Genomic DNA, 18,213 nt, shown 5'->3' on the forward strand with positions numbered 1-18,213 from the left:
CACGGAGAGTTGAAATATTTTCACTTTTGGGCATTTGGATGAGTGTTTTAGAAGATAATCAGTTTTAGGAGAAACGGCTTTATACTTCATTGGCCAGCTTGGTGGTGGTGTCGCACACTGAAAATAGCGGCATCTACAAGCTGTCGATTTCTGGTGTGCAACACCCACACACAACTAAGTACTGTTGCTTGCCTCACCAACTGAAATCTCTCCAAAGTTTAGTATAGCCTTCAGAGTTGCCAATACAAAAATCACTTTATTAGACATTATTCACAATTTAGAGCTTTGTACTGGATAGTGTTGAATGGGAGTATATAACATCCAACAAAACAAATACATGTTTTAAATAAATGTGCCATCATTTGTCAATTTTCCTACTTGGCTTGGCTTTAATCCTACTTGGCTTTATTCTTGGGATGGAATAAATCTTGCCTATCTGGTTAAGATCAAAGAGGACATGCACTATAATAAATGACTAGTACTGACCATTATTTACAGTATAATACACAAATTCCTCCTTTGACTACTTTCACCACATACACCATCTCTCTCCATGGCATAAGCTCCATTTTCATTTATCCACTGTGGGTAAATGTGAATTGTGAACATCATTAGGCCTTAAGGCTCGTCTGCAAAGACCTGCCAAGAGGAGCCTGTATATTCCTGTAGCCATGTCTACACAATCCAGAGCAAACACAGGTAAGTGAGAGCCAAGAGAACTTCAACAGTAACTGTTACAGAGTTGGAGCAGCACAGTAAATTTACTGGAGACAGGCAAAGAAGCTTAGCTGAAAAACTCACGAGCTTGAGGGCCTACAACTGGGACTACAACTGGGACTGGGACTACTCTCTTTTCAATCCTACAGAATCTGCAGACCACAAAGTGGAGATAACGTTATAGTTTATTTTACATTAACTATAGTCATCACAAGCCAATTATAAATTATTAATTAAAAGAGCAAAGTTCCCAAATATTAGGCTATATTGTCACAAAAATAATTCCAAAACTCACATCAAGATAATGGTAATTCCTAAACATTTTAGAAGTTAGTTTCAAAACCTTGTCTACTTACTGTGCTTACAACATGATCTGTTTTAGCCCATTTCTAACATGATCTGTTCTAGCCCATTTCTAATCTGTGTAATATGCTACTTCCCCACACACTGCTTCACTGCCCTTAAGGAATGCTACGAACAGTCCAAAGTGACATTTAATCATCCATTACACCGGGAATGACTAGCTTTTAACATGTCTGCCCTATTATGTCTTGGACAGACAGTCCATTTTCATGTAAAATGAGGCACACAAAAAAGGTATGAATGGGTCCACTTTGGTTAAACCATGTTAACCATTACACAAGTGTCCACTTATATGCCACATTTAGCATCAATCCATTGTAAGAGGTGTCTTAAAATGATGCCGTTAAATCCAGTCAGCCTATGTGACCATTAGGAGGACCTCCCTGGCTTTGAGGGCCTGTCAACTCCACACAGCCCTCTAATGTCTTCCCCCAGCTGGGACTCGCTTACAAACACATGCACAATGACACATGCCAGACGCAGCCGACTGTGCACTTTCTAAATTAAACTATCCTTTGAAATTGTCTTTTTGATAGTCATTATTTTTCCTCTTCTTTGTACCATAGAATTGTTGTTGTGTCTTTGCTTTCAACAATAGCTATAACAACAGCTCAACTGCAGCTTCTCTATTGTATTAGGGCTGAGTCAAACTATGTCTGTTGAGACACACCCGGTAAAATCCTTAGGGGGATAACAAAACTGTTGATGTTTCAACATGTTCCCAGGAAGAGATGCAGCAGCAAGTCTTTGTTGTAGAACCAGAAAGCTCACATTCTAGAGTTGCAGACTGGAGCAGTGATGGTAGATAAGGAGCAGGAGAGGACGAATAAAGTATTTATTAATCTGCATGTGCAGAGTGGCGTGTCTAGAATACAGAGCAGCCCAGTTACCCCTCCACAAGAAATGTGTTCCTAGGATGATCGGGGTATGCAGCTTCTGATTGGCTGAAACAGGGGTAGGGAGCGTTCGGCTGTGTCAGCTTGGACTGCACGTCTCTCATATATATATATATATATATATATATATATATATATATATATATATATATACACACACACACACACACACACACACACACACACACACACACACACACACACACACACACATCGCCAATTATTTTCTCCCCGATTTAGTCGTTATGGCAATTGATTCCTCCCCACACACATTTGTGTTGTCGGTCACTGCCGTTGTATCCTACTGACTCACCTGCCAGTGAGGAAGCCCCACCGGGATCCTGCTCCTCCCACCCAACATTCCCTTTTTAGATGTTTCGTTTTACTTCTACATAATCTTCTGGAACATATTTCAATCTTTTCAAACACCTTTTGTAGTAAGGTAAATAAGAGATAATTCTTTCTCTGCTGCTAGCCATTAGCATTTATGAAGTTCCCAGTGCCACCATACGCGTTCACTTTAAGAGAAGGAGTTTGCCCGCCCCCCCGCCCTCCACACACACTCACTACACACACTTGTATCATTGGCACAACCACCGTTTACCTCTCGCCAGAAGCATTTACATGTCGGGAGCGACGTGGTACAAAGGCACAAATTACATCCGAATTTTGGATGAAAGAATATCCACCAAGGACAGCTCTCGGGGATTGAAAGTTCAACACAGTGAACATAGATTCAGTGATAATTTATTTCAACTACATTATTTGATTAATCAAAAAAAAGTAAATGATAGATTAACCTCTAACAAAATAATCAATGTAGAATAATCGATTGCAGCCAATTATACTGTATGTATGTACACAGTACACAGGGCCTACATTTTGGTGGGGTATTGCAGGAATTGCATGTAATCCAATTGAGTCCCGCAAATGTAGCACGGGAGATTCTCGCGCACAATTACAACGATATAATCAGCCAACGCGGAAATGCGGATGCGGGAGTACTGTCTGGAGCTACCATTCACTCTCTCCCTCTGTCTCCAGAGTACTGTCTGGAGCTACCATTCACTCTCTCCCTCTGTCTCCAGAGTACTGTCTGGAGCTACCATTCACTCTCTCCCTCTGTCTCCAGAGTACTGTCTGGAGCTACCATTCACTCTCTCCCTCTGTCTCCAGAGTACTGTCTGGAGCTACCATTCACTCTCTCCTCTGTCTCCAGAGTACTGTCTGGAGCTACCATTCACTCTCTCCTCTGTCTCCAGAGTACTGTCTGGAGCTACCATTCACTCTCTCCCTCTGTCTCCAGAGTACTGTCTGGAGCTACCATTCACTCTCTCCCTCTGTCTCCAGAGTACTGTCTGGAGCTACCATTCACTCTCTCCTCTGTCTCCAGAGTACTGTCTGGAGCTACCATTCACTCTCTCCTCTGTCTCCAGAGTACTGTCTGGAGCTACCATTCACTCTCTCCCTCTGTCTCCAGAGTACTGTCTGGAGCTACCATTCACTCTCTCCTCTGTCTCCAGAGTACTGTCTGGAGCTACCATTCACTCTCTCCTCTGTCTCCAGAGTACTGTCTGGAGCTACCATTCACTCTCTCCTCTGTCTCCAGAGTACTGTCTGGAGCTACCATTCACTCTCTCCTCTGTCTCCAGAGTACTGTCTGGAGCTACCATTCACTCTCTCCCTCTGTCTCCAGAGTACTGTCTGGAGCTACCATTCACTCTCTCCTCTGTCTCCAGAGTACTGTCTGGAGCTACCATTCACTCTCTCCAGAGAATCTGCCTCTCTCTGCAAGGTTACAATCCCCCTCGACCTCCCGGCTCCCGTGGCCAGGTTTATTTATACTCCGTCGTACGACTGTGTCATTCACCAAAAATAGCCGATCTACAAGCACACCGGGTGTGACCTTGTGCTGCACTTTGAGGTTGTAGAGCGGCTATTTTCGGTATGCAACACCATTAATCGATAATGTATAAATCAGACTAAAGCATGAATACATCATCTGAAGGGAATCCCGCTCAGTAAAAAAAAAACATCACGCCCAAGTGACATGGGGCGCCCACTGTGGCTGCCACATGATGTCACTGCTTAACCCATTTTGACCTGAGATCAGATTCTAAAAATGTCTTCTACATCCTGACAGTTTTCTGTCAGGATGTTTCTATGTCAGTCGTTCTTCGATTTTTCAAAAATAGCAGACCTACAAGCTCGTAGCGCGCCACTCGGTGGCGCGCTATGAGCTTGTAGATCTGCTATTTTTCAATAGCTAAAGCACAACATAATGCTAACACCAAAAGGGGTTCCCGCCCAAAAAGGGTTAAAGCAAACATTAAAAGTCCATAGATTGGCTGCAACATGACATCACGAGTGGCATCCTGTTTTTTTCTGAAAGCCAGACGTTGGCTTATATGGCTATATATTACTTTTATATATGAATAATAAGCTATTAGGTATGAATTTTTTCCATCACTTACTCAGTGGGGCTCCAAAAAGTACAGTATCCAAGGCTTTGAGTTGTAACTTCTGGACATGGCTGCGATCCTGCATCTTTAGAATAGATACCATCAACGTGCCATTCTTCACAGCTAGCCTGAAAGGGAACAGACAGTGAATTTACAATAACAATGGAAGAAAGAACAGAACACTGTTTTTCTTTTTCTTTTTTTTTTTCATGTGAGAGAGAGCTTCCAGCCGCAAAACCTACAAGCTGAACTTTAGGAGTGCATACCCAAATTTGGACAACAGAAACCCACACCACCTGACATTAGGCTGGAGTAAGGACGTCGTCTCCGGCTTCGTACACACATAAAGAACAACTGTGCTGTGCTCTGCCTGTGTTTCATGGCCGCCCCAATGCTTTTCCAATGGAAGTCATGTGGTTTGACCAAACACTTGTATTTGATTGCCCCCCCCTCCCCCGATCACACAACTGTTTGGTCAAACCACGTGACTTCCATTGGAAAAGCATTGAGGCGGACAGCACCGAGCATGTTCGTCTGATATGTGTGTACGAAGCCTCCAAGGACGGCAATGTCAGTCCAACAGTTTGATCGTAAACAAGATATCTAAAACTAATTTCTGGATTGCTATGGAATTTACTAGACACCTTTAATGTACCCGGATGATGAACCCTACCGATTACCTATTCTCCAGCACACTGGTTCCCACACACTGGGTCAGGACCCCCTTTATGGGTCGCCAATAAAACATGTATGGGTCATGACTCGAGTAAAAAAATTAAATTTTCTTTTCCTACATTTAAAAATATACATTTCAAAAGATTTTTTTTTAAATTACAAAAATTATAATACATTTGAAATGTATTTTTTTTAAACAAAGAAATCCCATAATTAAATAAAGAATTAAGAAATAGTAGTAGTAAATTAGTAATAGCCGATCTACAAGCTTTCAACGTTGCGTGAAGCGACGCTCTGTGCGCTTGTAGATCTGCTATTTTCACTAGTTTGGTCCCGGGCAACCATATATTTGGGTCTCATCCTGAAAAGTTTGGGAACCACTGCTCTAGCACCATCTTTAGGTCAAGAATTAGGTAAGGTCGATTGCCATGAAACTTTCTGAGCACGTTTATTTAGTTACCAGGGATAATGCACCCTTTCACACTCCCTGGACGACAAGGAGTGGATTGGGACACACTAAACGCACCCGAAGGGCATACGTGAAGGCAACCCCATAAATGTACCCTAACCATGACTAAAGCCATGTCTAAACTTAGACATACAAACATTGCCTAACCTTAATGCATCGGAGGCACTTAGTATTTCCTGGGCAGATTGCCATGAAAATTGCTGAGCTCATTCATGCTCTCCGGAGAATGAACCGTCAATATTTGAGTGACCCCATAGCCTTTCCTCAAGTGCCCCGGCCCCAGATCAAAATATCAACTTCATACACAAATATCTCATAATCTGACAGGCAGAATGAAGGATAAACCCTACTGATATAATACAAATACAAACTACTACTTGTAATGTTAATCGGTCAGTGAGTATATAATATGTAACCCCCAACCCCTGTAGTGACGTGATGTCTGATAAAAGCAGTTTAATTAATCACATTCTACTGAAAATAAATGGTCACCTACCTCGGCATGGTACTACCATTAAAGCGCATCTTGCGAAAGCCATCCACATACTGTGGCAGCTCCACATAGGTAATCAGCCATTCCACCACCTCATCCACTGTCCAGTTGTACACTGAGGGAAAACATATATAACATATATCAGTTCCACATAGGTAATCAGCCATTCCACCACCTCATCCACTGTCCAGTTGTACACTGAGGGAAAACATATAGAACATATATCTGCTGAACAATCTTCAAAACGCACTCCTCCGAAACATTAAATATTCTGATTCAGGCAACATCTTCTCCATCCCAGAGCATGCAACTTGAGACTACTGTGTAGACTGCATCTGTTTCTACTCAATACTTCATGGCCGTATGCACCTACTATAATTCGTAAAATCAGCCAAGACATATTCTCTGTCCTAACATGCATGCATTGGCCAACTGTCTGTGAATAAGTCAACATTGTGGGTTGCAAGTGTTAATGTGCAGCAATGCTGCTGGACTGAACAAAGACCCAGTTTCCTGGTTCAGAACCTCCTCTGAGGCCTGACAAGAAGCTGCAATGCAGGGTAATTTAAACAGGACCACAAGCAAACATGAAGGGGGAGGGGCTAGAGGAAAGGGTGTGAATAGGCCAGGAGTGCAAGTATACTATACAGTGCAGTACTATAAGGTATACTCTACAGAGCAGTACTATAGCAGTACTATACAGTGCAGACATGCCATTATCTGCAGCAAAATGTTGAGCAAAGATAACTAGAAGGAGGTGAGATAAAGTGAGTGGTCTGCTATGAGACAGCTTGTTTTGTTGACAGATTCAATAATGCCCCCTTGAGTGGGTAAGTGTTCTGCACTTTGCTGACAATCATATTACTGCCTCTGATGGAAACTCCTTGGGTGAGAAGGAACGGTGTGCTAGCCTTGTTTTTCCAGTCATGGGAATAAAATATGAAGTTTAACCGATGAAAAATAAAAGTAGGGCTGCAACTATACTATTCGATACTGGTAACTGATGTAATGTGATCTGGGATGGTGGAAACAAATGAAAACTAATTTTAAAAAGTGCACCTGTGCGAACTGAGACTGAGAGGTGCTGTGTGTGTGTGTGTGTGTGTGTGTCAATCAGGACTCAATCAGCAGGAACTGCCAGCAGCAGCTGCAGGGGTCAATAGGTCGTAGTGCAAACAGACATTCCGTGCTCAGACAGACAGACCTACACACAAAGCTGTTCCTTGGAGCAGCTAGCACCGCTCAAAAATGCATAAGGACAGTCAGCATAGAGTTTCATTAAGAATTAATGATTAGTCTTCAAACAAAGTGGGCAGAGCATATCAAGGGGGAGAGTACAGTGAGATTTCACATCACTGAGTCATGTACTGTATTTAAAAAAAAGGTGTGAAATCTGCCTTGGGGCAGGTTTTTGTTCAGATAGAAAAGACAACAACACGACGCCGTACCTTCAGAGCCCTTCCAAGTCCTCCACAAGTCCTCCACACTGATGAACTGATCATCCCCATGGAAGCTGTTGTGTTTGGCCTTGGGATCATGGTAGTTCAGATCCTCCCTAAGGAACTGTGGGGTGACAGACAGGGATGTTTGATAGTGGTGTTAGAAGGATCACATTTAGATAGACATAACCTTGTAAATTGGCTATTTGTTTTACCATTTTGAAAAACATTTTCGAATAGTTCAAATAGCCGATCTACAAGCTTACAACGTGTTGATGTAGATCGGCTAGTTGAACAATCAATGTTTTTCAAAATAGTGGAAAAAGGCAAAGAAGTTCAGAGATAAGGGGTTTAGCACTGACAGAAATAAGGCCCTTAAGTGTGTTAATGCCTTTGCTCTACTCAGTGGAATGTGTTATTTTTACCTCATTTGCACACATGCCTTTTAAACACTTTTTTGCAGTTTGATGCCAAATATGGGAAGGTGCAAAGATTAGTGCTACAGTACATGGTTTTGGTTGAGATGATTTGTTTCAATTACACATAATTCCATGCACTTCTTTGGACTTCTATTCAACTCCATGCACCTTTTACCACTTATGCTGTTAAATAGCAGATGCATAATTGCTCTAATTGGCCTCAATGCAGAACACCCAAAGTGCACCTCCACTTTCAAATATTACCATTTACCAAATTAAACATTTATTTATTGTGACAACAAAAGGTACACCATAAAAGGCAATATATGCCAATTATATACTGTAGCCATCTCCTAGCTTTTGGGACAAATTATTTGGTGGGGCAAAATCTAAGAAACTTCTAAGCCATATCAAGTGACACATCCTATCAACTTGATCGGCCAAAGATATATATTCTAACTAGTATCTTCAGACAACAGACATATCCTCAGACCATGACAGCTTTAATTACAAAAGCCTCATTGTATTTTGTGTGCCACCTAACTTCTAACTTGATATTTATGTGGGTGGGGTTTCACTACAATGACTACAACATAGTTTGAACTGCAAGTGAGAAGATATACTCCTGAAAATGTATTTTGTCAGATGTTTAGAACAGCAGATGGCTACAGCGGAAGTAGTGTTGTAGTTGGAGTATTGGCCAAATACATTTACACATTTCTGGATGCGTTTGCTACATTAATGGTGATTGCTTAATGGTGCTTCCGCAGCTTCATACTAGCCCTGAAGAAGACCAGTGTGTCGAAACATGTTGGCGTTTTAAAACTTTCGTTTTTGTAATGAATTAACACCCTGAACGCCCGGTGGTATTTAGGACCATTAAATCAGGGCGCCCAGCAATTTGCAGCTTCAGGGCCTATTTCAAGGTGGCACGGTGCCATCTTGGAAGTAGCTTGAAGTAGCTAGATGTAGCCAAAACACCCCAGAGGGGATCGACAACAGCAGCTATGATTACTTCTAACGAGACACTAAAATGGAGGGGGACCACTTTGGAGTTTGGATGTCCCAACCAGAAATGACATCGAATATTGCCCAACAGGTACTCCCAGCCTGTGGAGCGGTGCGCTCGATAATGAAATGATTAATGTTCTGTCTTTTGATTAATCTCCGTCCTGGGCACTGAGCGTAACTATTTGTTAGGACAGAGACCTCCGTTTATGCCGCGCAGGGTGTAAAGTACCTTGAATTTACGCCTTCTCCTCCCACCATTTTCCGAGTGCTCAGATCGCTCTGCTTTTTTCTACATTTACACATATTGCTAATATGTGCCCTCTGCATTTAACTTATCCTTCCAACTATTAGGAACACTGTCTTTCATTCCCGATTGTTTCTAACCAACGTGTTTGTGTATGATTAATGGGTATATGCAATAAAATAAAATAAAAACGAAGGTAAACACAGCCCTGGCTCATATCACGAGAGTATGAAACTGGCAGGTGTGGATCCTACACTCATTTCATATAGCTATCTTCTGTCCTCATTATTCAGTCTTTGAAACCAAACAGGAACCAGGCCCATTGTCTTGGAGTGCTCTAAATTGTGAGCTGTCTAAATTGTGTATTGGCTCAAGGCCACTGCAGATGAGTGCCTACTGCACTGCACTTGATTCCCAAGCAGGCTTTATAATGCAAGTGTGTCTCCTCCAAAATTATATAGCATGCAGCAGAAAAGCAGCAACATTTTAACCACATGGGCTTGGCGCTCGGCAGGGAACCTCTTCAAGGCTGCATGATGTAACCAAGACTAAACTAGGCTTAAAAAAGGGGGCTTCAGGCTGAAGTCCCCCAAACAGTAGAATACCTCACTATAGTTTACACAGGCCATGGTATACTGAGCTTAAATTGCATTTTCAGGATAATAGCACCATGAGGGCTACTACTGACATAAATAAGCTATATCCTAGTTTATTCCATCTCATTGTGTGTTGTCTTAAATGCTGATTTTGTAGGGTATTTATGTTAAAGACTACACAAGGGCAAAAGAAAACATGGCAGGTGCTGACCTCAGTACAACGTGATGTAAGCAACACAGCTGCAGATAATAAAATTGTGCGTTATATTTAGGTGTGTCAATGTGCAAGCATTGTCAACATACTGTTAACTACTGTCAATACCATGGCACACCCAGAGTGGTGAACAGAGAATGGTGACAGACAACTCCGATGGACCAATTCTTTCACAGCAGTTTTTTCATAACAATTTCCGGAGCATGGAGCTTCTTTTTAGTTCCCAGAAGTTAGTAGTAATCAACACTAGCACTGCAGTAGAGTTGCAGCAGAACAGACCATTTGTTAGTTTGAGACCACTTATAAAAAAGGTTAAGATGTTTAAATAATCATAATCAGATATCTTATTGACCGAGTAAAATATGTCCCCAACGCAATTACTGTTGCTGTTCACACTCATATGAGCAAATTCTACATTTCTTTTAACCCATTTAGGACTGAGGCCGATTCTAAAAAGATGTCTTCTAAATCCTAAACGTTTTCAGAAAAGCCATTTTCATGTCAAGGACCCACAGAATTATCTGTATTTGGCTGCGGACCCCCATCTGAAAATATGTTGTTCCAGGGACCCCCAGAAGCAAAGATTTGAGTTAAAAACGTTCGCTCTGAAAGAATATATTCAAAGATTTGCACACATTTTCATGATTTAAAAGAAATAGCAGATCTACAAGCTTGTCCAACATTCCCTTTAAATATGTCAAGCAGAGCACTGAAATTGTTATTAATTGGGAAGTTGTAGTCCATTTACTTTGACAGTATGTTAATAGGATTATAGGGCCTTTACAAACTAATCTCATTTACTATGGCCTTCTTAGAAAGAAATCCTCACTGATGACCAAGGTTTACTGTAATGACACTTTACTGTAATGACACAATGACACATCTGAAGAGGCAGTAAGCCTTTTCAGATTGATAATGAAAAGCCTGACAGTGTAACCATATACAACTCATTAGGGGTGTGCATATGACGATATTAAATCATGAACGATTAAAATGAGAAAGAGACCGTTCTATTGAGTGTTCATTCTATCAGTGTATACCTGATTTTTTAACTCGCAAAATAGAACATAAATCTACAAGACAAAATGTCCTGTAGACAAAATCTACATTGCCACTGCAGACGGGATGGTGCTCCAGCCCGTCGAGGACTTCAAATATCTCGGGGCTTGGACTGCCTCAACTGAACAGGACCTGAAGGTCCGGAGAGCACTTGCCTGGAATGCCTTGCATGGGATATGGAGTGTGTGGAAATCAGACATGGGAGAAGACCTTAAGAGGCGGCTTTTCATAGCTACTGTAGTCAGTACTGCTGTATGAGGCTGAGACATGGACCCTCGCAGCACAACAGGAAAGAGCCCTGGATGGAGTCTACACTAGAATGCTACAAATGGCACTAGGTGTCACATGGACGACCGCATCAGAAATGTGGACCTCTATTGGGACCTACCACGGGTGGTCACAGACAAAGTCAGAGAGAGAAGGATGTGGCTGGCAGGGCACTGCGTCAGGCACCCAGAACTAGAGGCACGTCAATCGACTAGGGGAGCCAACCCAGGGCAAAGCCAGGAGGGGAAAGAAGCGCACCACGACGCGACAGCTTAGCTAACAACACTCTAGACTAGAGCATACATGGGCAACTGGCGGCCTGGGGGCCACATGCAACCCCCACCATCACTTAATGCGGCCTGCAGGTTAATATCAGAATACTGATATATTATTGATTTCAGCTAATTAAAATGTTATTCTGTCTTGTTTTATGTCCAATGTATTTGTATTTAGTTCATAAAGTTAACATAACTATAACTAAATGCATTTGAAATTATATAAAAAGGTTACTTTTCAGGATTCCAATTCAAAAATGGCAAAAAAGTATTCAGGATTTCAATTCAAATATAGCAAAAATAGCTGATCTACAAGCTCAAAATGCGTCACACAACGATGCGTTTTGAGCTTGTAGATCGGCTATTTTTGCTACGACATATGTAATATGCAATGTGGCCCTCTGGAGTGAGTGTGGAAATATAGTGGCCCCCTCCATTGTCAAAGTACTCCTGCTCTAGAGCTCAAAAACCTGATGTTAGATAGGAAAGTGTGGAGGGCAGCGATCCAGGAGTCCAGAGTCGGTGTTGGCTACTAAAACTAAATCTACAAGCCTAGCCTACCCCGCGTAGCATTGTGATGGAGGAGGGCTGTTTTACTGCGACAACATAGTCCAGGAAGTAAGTGAGCCCAGTGTCCATGACATCATGGACACACTAAAAACATAGATTACTCACATAAAAGCCCCAGGAAAGTGTTCCTTGTCTTCCAAACATCATTCAAATAAGTTGCAAAAGGGGTGAAGTGTCCCTTTAACCCATTCTGGGCGGGAACCCCTTTTGGTGTTAGCATTATGTTATGCTTTAGCTATTGAAAAATAGCAGATCTACAAGCTCATAGCGCGCCACCGAGTGGCGCGCTACGAGCTTGTAGGTCTGCTATTTTTGAAAAATCGAAGAACCACAGACATAGAAACATAGCTTTTTCAGAAAACTGTCAGGATGTAGAAGACATTTTTAGAATCTGATCTCAGGTCAAAATGGGTTAAGATGGTAGATCCTGCCTAAAACCATTATGGTATGATATTGTTGCCATATCGTACAACAAAGCCATGTATTTCCTCCAACAGAACAGAAACACCTGTAGGAAATGACAGTCTGAGCTGTAGTACTTACACCATCTGTCTCCGACACATCTACGTTGCCATTTTCATCATCGTCCATCTGCTTGTGGATATTCCGGATAGCCTCAAAGCTGAGAACGGCATTTTCATCCAAGCATAGTGGCTCATCAATGCGGCAGAGTTCTAGTGGGAAAAACAGTCATGCTAGTCAGTCAAAAGAAATGAGAAAATATAATAATAACTGTTTAGTTAAATTATTTTTATTCGAGTATTTGTGTAACCTGTTACAATTACTAATTACATGAATTCAATGAAATACAGCTCAACTGGATGCTACAGTTTTAAAAATAAGTTATTGATGTATAGGAGGCTTCTATTTTGTACCAATAATCAAATATTTCAAGCTAAAAAGACTCACTGATGATTCTGTCCAACACAAACTGAGTAAAAGTGTGTGGCACTGAGACACGAAAGGGTCCAATTTCAGGTAATTTTTGACACTATTCCAAATGTTACTACCTAATTCAGTGTAAGTATTACGATTAAAATGGCTTGATTGAAATAGGCAAAAAGGTATACAGATATCTAGCGCTATGTTCATGTGCTAGTTGTGGTGCTTTTTCTGCTGGAATCTGACATATCTCTTTGCTCCACCATTTCTAGAGCCCCCAAACAGCATGCGTAAGTGCAAAACGTACGCATGACAAAGTCATTGTGTTCCTGTAACCACAGCTAACATTAGCATGCTTAGCAGATGTTTGAAGGAAGTCCTAGCTCTTGCAGTAGCTATGCAACTGCTGAAAACCCACACAACATCTTCTCACACTTTCAGTTACAAATATTCACATTGGGAAGTAAGAGCAGCCATAGCAGCTCTACTGCAGTTTGAGGTTCAGTGCTTTGCTCAAGGGAACTTCAACTGTGGTTGTTACAGTAGATGCACAGAGAGATTAAAACAAAACAAAAAAAACAGACACCAGCTGGGAGACATAAATTATTAATTAAGTCATTCAAGAGACTTAAGTAATGTGTCTTGGTTTCTGGGAGGTCATATTCTTTCTTGGACCCCCAAAATACACTGAGAAATTATTCAGTGTAATGGGATCTAGGGTCCAAGAATGAAGACGAGAGAGACTGAATTGTATCATGGTGAAATGAAGGCTTCAGTCAGGATAAGGTAAATTCCAAGGACTATTGACACAAATGACAATAAAAAAAACTAGCTGACTAGGAGGTTGACCATGGCCTGTTTTCACACCTCTTGTGAACTTATCACATGCCAGCAGCAGTCTGTTTGCTCTAGTCATGGTTATGAAACAGTCTGCATTCTGCAGGTGGAGCCTGTCTGCCCTCATCTTCCTCCTCTCTCCAAAGGGATTAGAAACACTCTGCCACAGATCAGCCTGCCGCTCGCACTGAAAGGAAATTTAGTTTGGCCTTTACTGCAGACACTCAGGGATGTGTGAAAGAGCTACTTCTTCAGTAAAAAATGGTCAAACTGGATTCACAAGAACCACCTCTGGAATTGTGCAAAATGCATCTCCAGAAGCTACTACCAAGGGGAGCATAAACATAAAAAAGGAATATGAAAAGTTTCAGTCACAACAGGTATCAGACATTTAAGCAGCAAGTTAACCTTTCACTCAAGCAGATGTAAATGTTTGCCACTTCACCAAGTCAAGGCATGTTGTGTTGTCAGCCTTAACTATCCATCATTTACTATCGTTTTATATAACTCAGGAAAAGACAATAAACTCACTCAATGGCTTATTATAAGACTTTTATAACAGAACTTTGTTTGACAATCTGAATTACAAAATCATTACCCTTTCCAATACAAAGAGTTAGGCGACACAAATGTGCCTCTGCAGTGCAGCTAAAGTGGGATGGAGCAGGTTTTTTGTTGGACACCTGGCCCAGACACGCGGGTTTAGAAAAAGTGCTGACAACACATAAGCGTTGCTTTAAATAAATACACTGGTGAGTTTCCACTTTCCAGGTCACAACATTGCATTCCAGATCACTGGTTATGCTCACAACATACAATAGGAAATACATAAGTGAGTAGTGAGTCAGTCAAAATTACGTTTTAGAAGCTCAAGACATGTATTACTATAGTATGACACCATTACTATGACCCTACCACGACCACCTGTAGCTCTCTCACACACCAAACTTTCATTCAGTACTCATTTGGTTTGCAAACTTCCAGAGACAAAAGATAAGATATTTACATACCAGCCTGCCTTTTTTAAGCACAGTTACGCAAGTCATATTTGTGCTTGTGTGTAGATGGGAACACACTCTCTTCTCTGAACCAGTCTAAGCCAAAGAATTAACACAATCACCGATTTGTTTCTGGCAAGACTCGAAGGCCACAGTCGGGAATCAATTCTTCCCAGGAGGACCATACCGTCTTCGGACAAGTGATACACATTTGTAAACTGTGCACAAGGTTACAACAAACCTGTGTAGACAAAACCTGAATGGTTTAGTGAGGAACGTTGTGTTCCGTAGTCCTTTCCTTACTACCGTTTACCAAATGAATCCTTTATTATGTGAAAAAAACTACCATTTCTACAATTTAACCGTTTAGGCTCCAATGCTCCATCCATGCTCTTTAATATTCTCACAATATTACTGATCGTTCAATTAATGGTGCTAAATGTAGAGTAGAATTACAATAGATTATCAAGGCAGTTCAATTATAAAAGCAACAGTTAACACAAGATTCATTCTTGTTTTGCTTTTAGCATGCTACCATACGTTTGCGTTCCCCATTTTTCAAAAGCACTATAATGTATATGGAAAAAAATCTAAATAGAATAATTACTGTGTGGACAACAAGAATGTAACTGTAACAGCAAAACAATCACTTCCTGTAGCTGCTCTGATTAAAGGAAAGTGAAAACTGAATTCATTGCAACAAAAGAATGGCCTCTATGAAAATGAATATAGACGTTTGTCAGGTATCTTCCATGTTGCTTAAGGTGTTATAGTCAAATAACGTTAAGTTAAGAAATGCTGTGAAGTGATTCAAAATGCGTGTTGCAACTTAAGATTTGTCTTCTAACTAAACTGTGGTGATGTGATGCAAAAAGTTATTAATTCAAATGAGGACCCGTCTTACGCCAAAATCAGCTAGTGGGTACTTCTCTTGTTTGACTGGGTGCCATGATGATCTAAGTCTAAGTTAAAGGACAAGGCTTAATGATGAGTACATACCCTGACTATTCTCAGCGCAGCTACATTTAGAACCTGTACAATTTCACAGATATGGAATGTAATCTTGGCAGTGCAAATCTAGTCTGTACAGTTACCTAAAAGGAATGATGAAAAAAAAATACAATTCTCAAAAGGCACTTGATCATTTATTACTCACCTGACAAGCCATTATCTGTATGTCTGTCCAATGTGGCCATACAGGTTTTTTCAGCCCAACTTCCGCCAACGGTACACAGAAATAAAATCCATGTAGTCACCAATTTCCTGAAGTCCATAACGAAGGTTTGCTGTAAAATAGGAAGTAGATTAGGTTGAAATGTCTCAGAGGTTCACAGATGCATAACAAAAAACACAATTTGTGCATTATGCACTCGACCGGTTCAATGGCCTTGGCTTGTGGTGAGATCTGGGGTTCAATCCCAGGCCGAGTCGTACCAAAGACTGTACCCAATGCCACCCTGCTTGGCACTCAGCTTTAAGTATTGGATTGGGGTAAATCCCTGCGACATACTACTGTCCGTAGCGTAATGTCCAGTGGGTGCACTTGTAAGGAAACAGGAGATACCGGTATTAGGCTCCTCTTGACCTATTGTTTGATCCCAATGCTAGTATGCTACTATGCTCTCCATCCATCTTCAACCACTTATCCGTAGTCGGGTCGCAGGGGCAACAGCTACACCGCAGAGCTCCAGACTTCCCTCTCCAGAGCAACATTTAAGTAACTTCCTCCTGGGTGATCCCGAGGTGTTCCAAGGCCAGTGTGGAGATGTAATCTGGTCCTTAGTCTTCCCAGGGGTCTACTCCCAGTGGGACGTGCATCGAGGACCTCTCTAGGGAGACGCTCAAGAGGCTTCCTAACCAGATGCCCGAACCACCTAAGCTGGCTCCTTTCCAGGCGAAGCAGCGACTTTACTCAGTCTCTCTCGCCTGACTGAACTTCTCACCCTCTCTAAGGGAGATGCCAGCCACCCCTCGGAGAAAACTCATTTCGGCCACTTGTATTCGCGACCTTATTATTTCGGTCATGACCATAGGTCAGGTGAGAGGTTAAAATAACGTTTTATTTATTGAAATCGGTTGGGTTGTATCTTTAATAATGTAATGTAATCTAACTTGAACTTTTCTGTGGTGGTGTTCAGAATTTAAGGCATGTTTTGACTGTTGTCTTTCATCTCGACAAAAAAAAGTGTCGTGTCGTACGCACAAAAATAACGTATTTGGCCGAAAGTAGCCGATCCACAAACTCGGCAGGGCAGACCTGCAAGCATGTGAGCTTGTAGATCAGATATATCCGGTGTGCGGCACCGTCCTACAACTAATTATAAATCTGGCTGAAATCCAAAGGGCCATACGACCCCACCAAAATACAACATACGTGGACGTATTTTCCAACTGTACAAAGACAATGTCCACGCGATTAAGTTCCGCTACCGCAGTCTGACATTCTGGCTTCTCTGAGCAGCTATAGCCGTGTTAGCTAGGAGGTTTCTAGTCTAGATGAAAGAAAATTACAAAACATCACCAAGCCTTTGGGATTTAAGTTACCGTTATAATAACGAGGAACATCACTGTAATAATGCATGCATGAATGGTACAAGTAGCACGTCAATGAATGTAACAAATGTGCCAGCTAACCAGACACGGCAACGCCTTTATACTCCGTAGTACGACAGTGTTGCTTGCCCGAAAAGAACAGATCTACAAGCCAACAACGCGTCGCGGTGCGATGCGTTGTTGGCTTGTAGATCTGTTCTTATCGGGGGCATTGCGACAGCCTCGCACGATGGAGCTTATACGCGGAAGGCAAGTTTTGGGCAACGTTAACGTTATGGTAGCAAAGCTACACTTTTTTCCATGGGTTGTAAACAGCACAATTCTTTATCTATGTCTATAAAGTACAATAATATAAACAATGTACCTGTCATGTACCCTCCCTGGCCAAAACGATCCGTGGATTCAGCTCTGTTTGGACATTGCAGCAGATGGCTGGTGGTACGTGGTCCCTCGGAGTCGAAGCACAGCAGACTCCACCTCTATCTCCCTCTCTCTTTCACTCTAGAAAAGGTCTGGTTCTATGGTTGGTTGTGCTGCGAAGCAAGCCACCCGCATTCCAGAAACAATAGAAAAACAAGACTGTACGCATCGCTTTGTTTCCTGTATCTGTGTGAATGTGACGTACGTGTACGCGTCCGCCCCTTTAGCAGACCAGAAGTAGGTCATGTGCCTCGTGAACAAGTGGAGAAGTGAATGGAGTGGGGAGGAGGCCCTCCTTGTATATACTCTATGGGAGGAGGACTGCAGAGATAAAGGGCTGGTCCTGGAGGCTGA

At 41.9% G+C, this 18,213-nt stretch overlaps 1 protein-coding gene across 5 annotated transcripts in view; it reads right to left on the bottom strand.

Annotated features, from left to right (window-relative positions):
• Positions 1-18,112, bottom strand: part of stim1a (stromal interaction molecule 1a) — a 39,503-nt gene extending 21,391 nt beyond the window's left edge. For 4 of the 5 annotated variants that reach the window (XM_079513563.1, XM_079513561.1, XM_079513562.1 and 1 more), the window contains exons 1-6: positions 17,804-18,112; positions 16,043-16,172; positions 12,713-12,843; positions 7,524-7,638; positions 6,079-6,190; positions 4,451-4,566 (exon numbers count right to left, since the gene is read on the bottom strand). In XM_079513563.1, the coding sequence (XP_079369689.1) occupies positions 4,451-4,566; positions 6,079-6,190; positions 7,524-7,638; positions 12,713-12,843; positions 16,043-16,160 (592 nt within the window). In that variant the 5' untranslated portion in view covers positions 16,161-16,172; positions 17,804-18,112. The remainder of the gene's footprint in view (positions 1-4,450; positions 4,567-6,078; positions 6,191-7,523; positions 7,639-12,712; positions 12,844-16,042; positions 16,173-17,803) is intronic. The other variant, XM_079513564.1, reaches the window with a different exon arrangement.
• Between the last annotated feature and the right edge of the window lie 101 nt (positions 18,113-18,213).

The sequence above is a fragment of the Electrona antarctica genome, assembly GCF_951216825.1.
Source record: "Electrona antarctica genome assembly, chromosome: 11".
Lineage (NCBI taxonomy): Eukaryota > Metazoa > Chordata > Actinopteri > Myctophiformes > Myctophidae > Electrona > Electrona antarctica.